At 26.1% G+C, this 13,741-nt stretch overlaps 1 protein-coding gene and 1 long non-coding RNA gene across 3 annotated transcripts; one reads left to right on the top strand and one right to left on the bottom strand.

Moving 5' to 3' along the window:
- The first annotated feature begins 4 nt into the window (after positions 1–4).
- Positions 5–2,162, top strand: LOC136077734 (uncharacterized). Of its 2 annotated transcripts, XR_010637232.1 has the most exons (5): positions 5–167; positions 897–1,248; positions 1,535–1,623; positions 1,732–1,840; positions 1,944–2,162. It is a non-coding gene; the product is annotated as an uncharacterized LOC136077734 (long non-coding RNA). The 2 variants fall into 2 exon arrangements; XR_010637231.1 differs by having other exon boundaries at positions 897–1,623.
- Positions 2,163–5,190: 3,028 nt separating this feature from the next.
- Positions 5,191–7,480, bottom strand: LOC124808601 (homeobox protein Hox-A7). The gene is made up of 2 exons (XM_065791932.1): positions 6,946–7,480; positions 5,191–5,520 (listed from the first exon to the last, which is right to left on the bottom strand). The coding sequence occupies exons 1-2, from the start codon at positions 7,418–7,420 to the stop codon at positions 5,258–5,260; spliced, it is 738 nt and encodes a 245-aa protein (XP_065648004.1). The 5' UTR covers positions 7,421–7,480; the 3' UTR covers positions 5,191–5,257.
- Positions 7,481–13,741: the final 6,261 nt, after the last annotated feature.

Genomic DNA, 13,741 nt, shown 5'->3' with positions numbered 1-13,741 from the left:
ACAAAGTTTACTCAGTACATTCCCTCAAAACCAGCCAAATATGGCATTAAAATATGGTGGGTTTTTGATGCTGAAAATGCTTTTCCTCTTAATGGTATCATTTACACTGGGAAAACTGGTCATATACGAGAAAAAAACCAAGGTGAAAGAGACAATTACTGTTTTCGGTAAGTGAGTTCATTTTATAATTTATGTAATAAATTTATGAGATATATTATATAACATATACACATTATATATATATATACATATATATATATATATATATATATATATATATATATATATATATATATATATATATATTATATACATACATAATATATATGCTTATATAATATATATAAAGTATATATATATATATATATATATATATATATATATATTTATATATATATATATATATATATATATATATATATATATATATATATATATATAATATGTATATACATATATATAATATATATATATATGTGCTTTATATATAAGCATATATGTTATGTATATATATATTATATACATATATATTATGTATAAATATATATATATATATATATATATATATATATATATATATTTATATATATATATATAATATGTATATACATATTTATAATATATATATATATATATATATATATGTGCTTTATATATAAGCATATATGTTATGTATATATATATTGTATACATATATATTATGTATAAATATATATATATATATATATATATATATATACATACATATATATATATATATATATATATATATATATATATATATATATATATATATATATATATATATATATATATATATATATATATATATATATATATATATATGCTTGAAGAACCTTGTTTATTACATATTAAATTAAAATATTTCTTTCCAGACAAAAAAGAAACCTGTAAACAATTTCTGTCTGTATTTACATGTTCAAGTGCCAGTGAAACGGATAATAGAAAAGAAGAAGCATTCAGTATGCTTGCAATTTATTTTTTCAAAATGCTTTTAAATGATCTGAATAATTTTGTTGTTTGTATTTAGTTGAATGATGAAATTGTTAAGACAAAAGGTTGGCTCATTAACTTTTATGTTAAAGTTATTATTTCCTTGTTAAATGCTATCTGTCGTTAACAAAGCAAGTAAAATATGCACATAATGACAACAGATTTATCTTTAGAATTGTCTGCAAAACCTTTCGGTTTGGATACAAAAGACCAAGTGAAAATGATACTGGAAAGGTACATTTTTTATAGCTAAACATCATTGCAGCTTTCTAGTCTTGCTTTTTGTTTAATGTGTATTTCATCTGTGTTGCAAAAGATATCGCCAGTTTTTATAATTTTATGTTGTTAAGTAAAGCATCATTATGCTTCACGCTAAAATAGAGCTTTGAATAAAACTTTTATCAAGTTTAAATGAATAACAACTATTATGTGTATTAACTGATTTATCTTTTCGTTTTTGATAGTCTTTAGTCAATAACGAATTTTTAAATTGTTATGGGTCTATAACACTTAATTTCAGCAAAATTGAATTAAAAAGTCCCGTCATAGAAGACATAAAAATATCAATATCTGTTTTCAATAACTTGGCTTTCATGGCGAATCTGAGAGGTACAAATGTTTAGCTTGGTTTAAGTACTACATAATAAAATACATCGATGTACAGTCATTTTGATGATGGTAAATTTCTTTAGCATACTCATTTTTATATATTTTCAGACTATTTACCGTTGGACTCTTGTCCCAATTTAACCTAGTGAGGACAAAAAGAAAGGACCGCGCTGGAAACAAGTTGGGGTTGAAAGGATCAGCCCTTTTTGTATTAATAGTAAGTAAGTCTAATGTGGTTCACTCAGCTGATCAAATTTCATTTGCTTTTTTTGTATTACATTAAAACTAGAGATCGTTTTTCATGTTCACTCATTTTTTAGAAGTCGTAGCCAGCTTGTATAAAAAGAGTTCTCGACGTGAAATAGTTAATTTTATTCATTCTCGACGTGAAATAATTAATTTTATTGTTGCGTAAGCAACAACGCCAAGAAACAGAGCTCGCTCATGAAACAAAAGAGGAAGATGAAGAAAATGATGAATCTTCTGATGATTCTTAAATTGATATATTCTGTTGAACAATACTGCTGTTTTATTTATAAATATTTCTCCTATGTTTATACATATATAAGATGTCGAAAATCCTTCCTCTTTTATATTGATATCTAAAAGAGGTTTTTTTCTCGACATCGGAATGAGCTTTTTGTCACACTTTGTATGAAGAGCTTTTATCTTTTTCATTTAATGAAAATAGCTTTTCATATATGAAAAGCAGGAATTGTCATACCTATAAGTATACTATAGTATCCTATATACTATAGTATATAGGATACTATAGTATACTTATAGGTATGACAAAAAAAGTCTTTCCAACGTTGAGAAAAAACTTTTTTAGATATGCATAATCGATTAACAAAAACATCTTAAGGACGCATTTTCACGTCTTTTCATGACAAGATAAAGACAAAAAAGACGTCTTTTCAATGTCGAAAAAAGATGTCTTTTAGATTCGACTAAAAAAAGACGCCTAAAAGACATCGTAAATAAGACTTTTAAAGACGTCTTTTCGACGTCTTTTTTCCCACTGGTTTTGTTTTACAAAAATACGTTTATTTTATTTCATACATATTTTTATTTTTATATTTTTACAGCAGCCGGTACTGAACGGAGGAACCAAGCATATAAAGATTATTATAATGAAAACCATTATATAATAATTAGCAAAATTTATTACAAATAGACACGATGATTAAACATGTATTAAAATAATTACAGAATTACATAATAATGGCAAAATACTAAAAAATAAAATTGAAACCATCTCAAATAAAATGGATAAACAGATTTCAACAGATTACTTTATTATAAAATCATTTTTGCAATCAGATCAATTTTGATCTGTTTGACTCATATTTTCTAGTATATTTTCTATATAATTATGAAAGGTTAAATCACAGAACCTAGATATGCAATAGTAACACCACTTGGCACTAAATGCTGTCGCACCTCTGCTAAGTGCACCAAATATAACACTTGATTATAACATTATATCGAGTATCATTTTATTTTAACTTTATTTCTATTGATTATAGCATTAATAACTTTTTAAAATCAGTTTTAACAGCAGGCAAAGTAAAATGTACTGGTTTTTTTTTTAAATTTCTTATCAAAAAATGCAGTGTTTAATGGTGAAACAGTAACCATTTATAAGTTAAGTATATTTGTAAATGAAACATTATTTTTATATCATTTATTAAATCACTCAAAGGTTATATTATTTTGTAAATCCAATTTTTGGAATTTTATATGGATTTTTTGGAATAATAAAGTTCATTCTTATAAAAATCTTGCAATTTATGAATTTCGAATTAATTTGGTTACATAATGCAACAAAGAGTGTTCAAATAAATAAAAATTATAATTAATTACTAAAGTTATAACATACATACAACTTAAGCAGTTAAAACAAAACAAAAATAAACTTTAATTAAAACTTTTTAATTTAAGTTTTAATTAAAGTTAATTTTTTAACTTTTTTACGTAATAATGTATTTTTTACGTAAAAAAGTATAATAAAATTGCAATTTCAACAATGACAATATATTAAACCTAAATGGAATTTCAATTTTAAAAAATGAATAGTAAACTACCTTAAATCACTGTCAGTTTAGCCGTTTCAAAAATATTTTGTATTCTCATTTATTCTTCTTATTTTAAGCTTAACAAAAATATAGAAATAACTAAAAAGGGTAAATCTGCAGTATGTGGCCTTCAGTGAAGACTTTTTAAGCATAAAGGAGTATTTATTATTTTCAGTACATATATCGACTCTCTTATAGCCTGCTGCGACAAGGGAGTGCTGTTACATTGACTGAGGGTTTGGCATGGGGCAACAATCTTTTTTCTTTCATTATTGAAATATTGAAAGAAAAGATTGTTGTCCCATTCCAAACCTGTCGATGTAGCGGAATGATAATAGAATCATACCAAATGATATCAAATTTGTTAAGGTTTAAAATAGTAACAAAAGATCTTATTTGTTTAAACTAAATTTTGTTAAAAATTAAAAATTAGAAAATCGAATTTAGTTATAAAAAGTTGGATCTTATCCAATGAATCATTTGGTTCTACTTCTCCATTTTGTGGTGAGGTTTATCTAAATTCTTAGTATCGTCCAGTGTTTTTTGATCCCATGCTGCCTCAAATAAAACAACTGCTCTGGGCTCATATAGATGGAAGGGCCTGATACGAGTCCTCAGAGAACTGGTACTGGAATTTGGTGTTGACAGAATCATTCCACAATTTGGTCCTGTTTCTGCCGGCACTTTAATCTGACAAATGATCTTGGGATTACTTTTTTTCTTCATTTTCTGTTCTTGAATTTTTGAAAATTACGTCCATAAATATTGAGTTTTTATTAAAATATTAACTTATATTTAGTTTTTCTTTAAATCAAACGCGTCTTTTCCAAACGCGTAAAATGCGTTTTTTCCTTTTAAAACAGTCTTTTCCAAACAAGACATAGTGATTTTCTTTTTTTTCAGGTTTTTTAGATTTCTCTAACTGAACGATTGTTACACAAACAATTACCTTTGGTAAAAATAAAAAAACGATTCACTTCTGCATAATTCTCTTTGGACAAGAGTTAGTGTTTTGTGTAATTCTCTTCGGCCAAGTGCTAACTCTTTTATTTCCTCTGGCGTTATTTCCATTTATTATTTCAGGAATTCCTATTTAAATGCTTATAAAATCCGTAGCGCTAAACATACATTTTTTTCAGAAATTTGAAATTCAAATTTTAATTTTAAACTTTGTCAAAACTGTAGCCAATTATAATTAGTTTGGATTAAAATAATGAATTGGATTAAATAAAATTTAATTAAACAGAATTCAAATCTGAAAGCCAAATTCAAACTTAGATCTTAAATTTGACAAAATTTGAATTCGGCATCGAATTCTGGATTTAGTTTTTTTCAAAAAAAAATTTTCGAATATGACATATTTCGAAAATGACAAATATTTAAAAATAAATATCTCAAATGTTCATATTTTAGTTTGTATTAAAATCGTTAAAAATTTTTACATAAAAAAAAATTGTTTACAGTAACAAAAATAGTTGTAAATATTTATTATTTTTAAAATGTTTTGTTTTTCTTCTCTAAAAGTATTTTCAAATTTTTTACATAAACGCTAATTTTTATGACATGTTTATATCTTCAAGCAAATTACGTAGCTTAACTTTATTTACTTCTTTCTTAAACTTCATGCGTCTGTTTTGAAACCAAATTTTTATTTGTCTATCTGAAAACTTTAGTAGTTTTGCTAACTCGGTACGACGTTCTTTTTTAAGAAAATGGTTAAAGTTAAATTCTTTTTCTAGTTCACGAAGTTGAAATTTTGAGTAAGTCATTCGTTTTCGTTTTGGGTGTTTTGTTTGAATCTGACTCATTACCAAAATATCTGAAAAAGAAAAGACAGAATACATTATTAATTGTCCTTTAAATTGATGAAATATATCCAGGATCAGACTGGCGAGAGAGGTTAGGGAGATTTCCCCCGGGCCCCTGCTATGTCTGAAGGTCCTGGGCCACACTATTATTCAAAATACACAAATAAAACACTTAGAATACAAATTAATAATAACTAATTATTGTTAATATACATCAATTTTGCAAAGACAATAAAATAAACATGGTTATTTCTACGATTAAAATATGAAATGTTTAATAAAATATACTAGTACATTGCAAAGCAAACTTATAATATTATTTATTAGTGGTAGAGTAAATTCATCTTAAGTAAGAGAATACAAAATTAATTTAATATAAAAAAACATTTAATTTCGTATATATATTTTATATAAGCCCAGGGCCCTGGAGAAAATAAAAATGTGCTAGTAAAAATTATTTTTTGGCCCCCTCCTTATGACGACTTTTATTAAGACATTCAGAACATAATAATAACTATAATAATAAGCACTGGCTTATAAGAAGACAGTGCTTCCCAACCATAAGAAAACAGTGCTTCCCAACCTTAAGAAGACAATGATTCCCAACCATGAGAAGACAGTGCTTCCCAACCATAAGAAGACAATCCTTCCCAACCATAAGAAGCCAGTGCTTCCCAACCATAAAAAACAAGTGCTTCCCAACCATAAGAAGACAGTGCTTCCCAACCAGAGATGTTCAGAAATATATAATGGGGCTGGAGATTTTATTATTTAAAATATTAATATTTCTTAGTAAACATTATATTTCATTTTTTTTTATTTAAAAATGTGTAGTGAAAAATAATTGGAGTTCAAACTTTAAATACAGTAAAATCGGTTAATCTAAAAAATTTCTCATTTTCCGATTAAAAAAATTTACATTATAATAAAATAAAATATATAACATTATATTAAAAAACTAAAATTAAATTTTTTGATTTTTTGAATTTTGTGTTAATGGCTATGTTCTTTAAACAATAAAATACAAATCGTATTTGGTTACAATAGCCATACATTCATTTTAGCATGGCAATAATGTGCAGAAAATAAAGTGGTGCTACATTTTTAAAATATTTATTTACTATTCTACAACTATATTTTTATTACTTTTAAGAAAAAATTACAACAAAATAAAATACGCAAAATTTGCGATAGAAAAAAGAAACTCTAAGTCTTATTGTGGAGATTTCGAGCATTCTGGTTCAACCTTCAAGTCTGATTTATGCCGATTTAAGCTGATTTGTTTTATGCGTACAACACTGACTACATTTACAATAACTTTAAACCAAAAACACTTAGCTTTTAAAAACGAAGTAGAATAAGGTAATAAAAAAAGGTAAAAAATAAAAACGAAGTAAAAAAGGTAATAAAAAGTTAGTCATAAAGAGTATATTTACCATTGAATGTATTACCAATACCAGTGTGCAAGTATCCATGATTCAAGCCGTTGTATTCATTTGCATAGCTTTTTAATGTTGGAGAAAATTTTTCATAAGTTAATTGATTAAGATCAATCATAGATCCACAAATTTCAGAATTACAGTAACCAGAAAGACTATCAGCATTTGTTGGTGACATCATGGAAGAGTTAGGAAAATATAAGGGAATGTTATTATAATAGGATGGAATAAAATTCGTCTCCAAAGGTTCTGTCAATGTTATACAAGGTTTACTAACTGAATTTTCAAAGTGTGGTGAAGCACTCTCGGTGTAGAGAACATCTGAATGACGTATGCCATTGTATGCGCAGTAGGATGTTGTTTCTGGAAAGTATTGTTGACTGTGAACAGAATGGTTTTTCAAAACATGGTAAGTATTTTCTAATGTAGAGAATGTTTGTGACTCCATACAAGGTGTCCAAACCATCTTCATCAAACTGTTAGTTTAAAACATATACCAAAAAACATCCACAAAGGATTTATTTTATGTCCATTTCCTGTAAAAAAAATTTGCACGTATATACCAAAAATACGGAAGTAATTAATTTTAATTTATTGACAAAAGTGTACTTTTTTTTCGGTATTTTTTACAATTAATATCGTTTACTTGGTATAGTTTCCTTAAAATTTAAAATAAAGTTTTTTTAATTTATTCCAATTAGAGGATTTGTGCAAGATTTTAAAACAAACTCGCTGTATCCAATTTTATTGAAGAAAAGATTGTGTTTTGGCTTTTAAATAATAATTTAATATAATAAAAATAATTTTCCTTCAAAATGTAAATTGCTATGGTGATATATTGATTAAAAAAACAACAACAAAAATAAAAGTTATTATTGTAATATCCAGAAATCCAAAAAATATAACATTAATAAAAAGTGTTTTTTATTAGTTAAGAATTAAATCTATTTAAGATTTTGAGTTAAGGAAACTATATAATAAACTAATAAACTTAAGCGAGCTCCCGTTTTGAGCAATCATTTACATATATAAGTTTTATTCATTTTGAGAAAAAAGTTAAAGCCGAGAAATCTAAAGAAATATATATACCTTACCCATACTTAATAAATAATAAATTCAGGCCACTGGCACCCGTTTTTAGCAACCATTAAGTTTTAAATTTTTATTTATTTTGCGATCAATAATATAAAAATTGTTTGAATTAGAATTAAGATTAATTATATTTATTCAAAATCATGCAAATATATAATTTATTATATATCTGGAGTTAAATAAATTAATGATTTTTTAAAATGTCTAAACTGATAATAAAATGTTTCACCGGATAATGACGTTCAAGCTGATTGATTAATTACTTTCAGCGCGAGAAAGTAATTTATTTTTATTATTATAATTAACTGCTAATGCGAAACGGAATCAGGGAGTAAGGAAATCAGGGAATCAGTGGCTTGAGTAATTATAGATTAGAACTTTGATATTGTAAAAAAATAAATCAGCAATTTTTCTATTAAATTGCATTTTTTGTGATTAAATAATAATAAAAAAAACGACAATACTAATAACAATATTAATAACAACAATCGTGAAAAAATAATAATAATCTATTAATGCTAGAATACACACATATAAATATACACATACACACCTTTATACATACACATATCTTTATATATATTAACTGTATTTATTTAGGAAGGAGTGAAATAAGTTGCTTTTAAATACAAAACTTTGACTGGAAAGTTTCAAATCCGAAGGTAGGTTTTCCAAAATTTTATACTTTGATATTTTATGGACTTATGTCTATAAGTAACAGAACGGTGTTTTAAGACTGGTAAGTTCAGATTTTTAATGAATAAAGTAACGGTTACTTTCATTTTTAAGAAAAAAGTTGTTGAGGTTAAGAGGTAGGTTTTTGTGTTAATTCAAAATAAACTGTCACTTTAGGAGTTGAACAAGATCACAAAGTTTAAGAATCTTAAAAATTAAAATAAACCACATTACGATCGAATTTGCAATTCTTAAAGTGCATTATCTTTAATGTCTTGTTTTGAAGTTGGGATACCCTTGTACAGGGGCGCCCAAAGCATTTTTTGGTCTTTGAGATAACTTCCAGACATGGAGCAAACTTCAAACATTTATATGTTTATACTTATGTCAAATAAGGATGCTTTTCAAAAAATTGCGATGATTGGAGCTTGGGAACAAAAACATCCCAAAAATTTAGCCCCACCTGCCCCAAACGTGAGAGCAACAAGTTGATGAAATATTTTTTGTATTATTTTCAACTAGACTTATATTCATCGATAAATTTTAAGTTTCATAGTATTATCTCTCAGAGTTCAAAAATTATGACAATATAAAATTTGCAACCTCTTCAAATTAGGGGGGTTTAAACTTTATATGGTCATTATTTTTGAACGCTAAAATATTTTACTATGAAATTTAAAATTTATCGATGAATATAAGTCTAGTTGAAAATAATATAAAAAATATTTCATCAACTTGTTGCTCTCACGTTTGGGGCAGGTGGGGCTAAATTTTTGGGGAAGTTAGATGGTTCAGTAGTTAGCCGTTGTAGATCCTTTTTTTAAATATTGGAATAATTTAATATTATAATAATAATACAATAAAGTATTGAAACTTTAGCAAGATAGAAAAGCTATGCATAAAGGGCTTTAAGTATTTCTAGGTAAATTCTTTTGCAAACACCAGTATTATCAGAGGAATACCTCTTAAATGGTCTTAAATCTTCACAACTCATAGCGGTCTGTTTCCATTATTGACCAAAAAAGAACATCTACTAATAAGTGAAACTAATTTTCAGATGTCTTACTGAGACCTAAATTGTTTTCAACCAAATATAGTATTTTTTTATTTTCGACCAATTTATGATGTTTTCATTTTCGACCAATTATATATTATAGACTTTCATTTTCAACCGATTTGAGATAAATTAACTTTCAACCAATTTTAGGCGATATACAAAAACGTACAGTTTACGTTCTGAAGGTCTTAGACCTTTTTGGAACCCAAATTTTTTTTTTTTTTGGTTAGCGTAGAAGAATTGTTAAGACAAAGTGCCTAATCGAAGAAAGACAAGCAGAAGTATTTCACACTTTAATTTTTTGTGTGGTAGATTGCAAAGTATGTAATGCTCTGACAGAAACTACTTCACTCAAAGATGTTTTTTATGTGGTGCAACCTCAAAGCAATTTAATGATATTGAGCACATGGTTCAGAAGAGTATCAAAACTGAAAACTTGGGATTTGGCTTATCTGTGCTACATGGGTGGATTCGAATGTTCGAATGCATTCTGCACTTGGCTTATTAACTACCAATCAAGAAGCGGCAAGCTCGTGGAAATGATAAAGAAATTGTCGCAAACAATCAAGCTCGAATTCGGAAAGAATTTCGAGAACAGTGTGGTTTGATTATTGATAAACCAAAGGATTTGGCAATACGAATGATGGAAATAAAGCTAGACGCTTCTTTGCCAAGGCAGAAATTTTAGCTGCTATAACAAATATAAATATAATTTTGATTAAAAAAATGCATACAATTATGATAGCAGTAGCGAGTGGATATAATATTGATGTAAATAAATTTAGATTATTTGCTCTTGACACAACAAGATACTTTGTTGAAAAGTATTCATGGTACAGCATGGTCCTGAAATTACATCATCAGCATTGTTGCCAATAGGACAACTGACTGAGGAAGCACAGGAGGTTTGCAATAAAGACTTTAAAAGGTATAGAAAGAATTACTCTAGAAAATGTTGTCGAAAAGACATAAATGCTGATATCCTTAACCTTTTTTTTATTGAATTCTGATCCTGTTATCTCCAGTAAACGAGTACTGCATAAAAAAAACTGAACAAGCTTCCAAAAGAAGCACTAGATTTACTGAAACCTTCAGACATATATATTAATGATGATGATGATTATGATGACGATGATGATGGTGATGATTATGATGTTTTTTGCTATTAACTTTTGACCATTGATTGTTTTATTTACGGAAATTTACATTTAAAAAAGGTTGTTTTTTTAATATAAAAATAATCGAAGTTTTTCGAGTTTTCGAGTAGCTTTTTTTTCGAGTTGCTTTTTACATTATATTTGAATTGCTGTAATTTATTTGATTGAATCGAGTAGAATTCGTTTTATTAGTATTATTTATTCATACAAGTTTCTCATTTTATTAGTATTATTTATTGATGCAAGTTTCTCATTTTCCTATTTTTACTATTACTTTCCAGTTTTTTAAAAAACGTCACTCGAAATTACTCGAAAATACATCAAAAACGTCTGATATTAGTAAATAATTATTAAAAAATTTACGGACTAATTTTTCTTAAGTCTAACAAGTGCCCTTAAAAAGATTATTAAACTTAAAAATCGAAAAAAATTTTTTGTTTAGTTCTAAAGCTGTTTTGCCTCACTGTGAGACATCTGCATTACATTCGGAAAAGTGCCTTTTTATAATAAAAAACAGATCAAACGAACATGTAAACTAAAATATTTGTATTGTTCAAAAATACTTATTTTAATGGTTAACTTTTCGAAGACATTTTATTACGTATTGTTATATGCGTGCGCCGTATTTATTTTATCTCAAAATAACATTGAGATCAAAATAATAAGTATCGGTTTCCTAAAGAGATGTTTGAAATATATTAGATTGTAAGTCATTAATTTAACTATTATTGCATCAATATATTATTTACTAGATTTTTTTTTATAATTTGATTTTTATTTAGTTTTAGTATATATGACATAAAGATTTTTTGGCGCTACTGCAGTTTCTCCCCCCCCCCCCACTTTTTTTTTTTTTTATTGCTGAATATGATAGAGAATTTTATCCTGATTAAGAATCGTATAAAAACATAGGTCTGAAAACCAACAAAAAGTGCTCTAAATCGCTGTTGAAGTTTAAAAAATTACAATAAAAAAAGCTAATATTCGCCATTTTTTCATACTCGGTAATAGATAAAATTCTATTCAACAATGAATTTAAAAAAGCCTGGTTTCTATCAATAATGTAAAGCAAAACTGTTGAATAAAGCTGAGCGCATCATTTTCTGATTTATCTTTAGCCCAAACCCAACCCTGTCTCAAATCATGTACTTTTAATCGCGCCAATCCCTATTTGTCAGTCGATGTATGTTTATTCAATTGCGTCAATCCCTATTTTCAGTCGATGCATGTACATTTAAAAAGCAAAATCTTAAATTAATTTTTAAAAAATTATTTAAAAATATATAAAATATATCAATAAAAACATTTAATTTAATTTAAATATAATATAATTTTGACGACAATAAAAACCGGGTTGCGTAATTAAAAATTTTTTTCTAAATAATCATCATATATATTCTGAAATAGTTGTTACATTCACGGAAGTTTACAAATAGTACATGTACTAATCTTAAGTAAAAACCTTGTAAATAAAAGCTACTAAATATATTTTTAATGCTAATAGTAATAATCGTCCACAGCTGTAACAAAGCAAACATTAAAAGTTAAAGGAGTAAAATACTAATAATGATAATAATAAGAGTGGTAGTAATAACAATAATAACAATACAATGATAAAAGTATAATGATAATAATAAAAATAAAATGACAACAATAAAAATAATTACAACAATCATAAAAAGAATAATAGTCATTTAGTATTAGTCACACACATACACCTTTTATTAATGTGATTTATATTATTATCATATTTTGTTAATGTGATTTATACTATACTGTGACTTATAAACTCAAATAGATAATCAAATATATTAATAAAGTTGGTTATATAAAAACCTTACACGACAGTAATTATGAAAATATCAGAATATAAAATTATGTTCATACACACATTATGTTACATACACACATATATAGACACATATATAAACACACATATATACACACACATACATACACATATACATATATATACATACACATACACATATATATACACATACACACACATACACACACACACACACACATATATACATACACACATACATATATACATATATACACATATACATATATATATATATACATATATATACATATATACACATATACATATATATATATATATATATATATATACATATATATATATATATATATATATATACATATATACATATATATATATATATATATATATATATATACACATACACACAAATACACATACACACACAAATATATATATATAAATATATATACATACATACACACGCACACATATATATACACATATAAATATATACAAACATACACATACACACATACACATCCATGTATACATATATACATACATACATATACACTCACACTTATTCACATGCGCTTATCACAAACACTTATACATAGATACGCATATCTTTGGATTTATAAACTGTATTTGATTAGGAAGGAATAGAATAGGTTACTCTTAAAAACATAAATTGAATGGAGAGCTTTCAGGTCATAGGGAAGGTTATTCCAAGATTTTATACTTTGGTTTTTTATGGACTTATATCCATAAGTAACAGAACGATGATTTAAGACTGCAAGATTGAGATTATCAGTTGATCGAAGATAGTATCGGTTATTTGCATTTTTTGGGAAGAAATTGTTGAAGGAAAGAGGTAGGTTTTTGTGCTGGTGGTTCCAGACAAACTGGCAATTCAAGAATTGAACAAGGTCGCATAGTTAAAGGATCTTAGAAGTAAGATAAAACACATTAGGATTGGATTTGTAATTCTGAAAATGTATTATTTTTAAAGCTTTG

The sequence above is a fragment of the Hydra vulgaris genome, chromosome 03, assembly GCF_038396675.1.
Source record: "Hydra vulgaris chromosome 03, alternate assembly HydraT2T_AEP".
NCBI lineage: Eukaryota > Metazoa > Cnidaria > Hydrozoa > Anthoathecata > Hydridae > Hydra > Hydra vulgaris.
The sequence above is the reverse complement of the archived record's forward strand: the minus strand, read 5'-3'. Positions and strand labels throughout refer to the sequence as shown.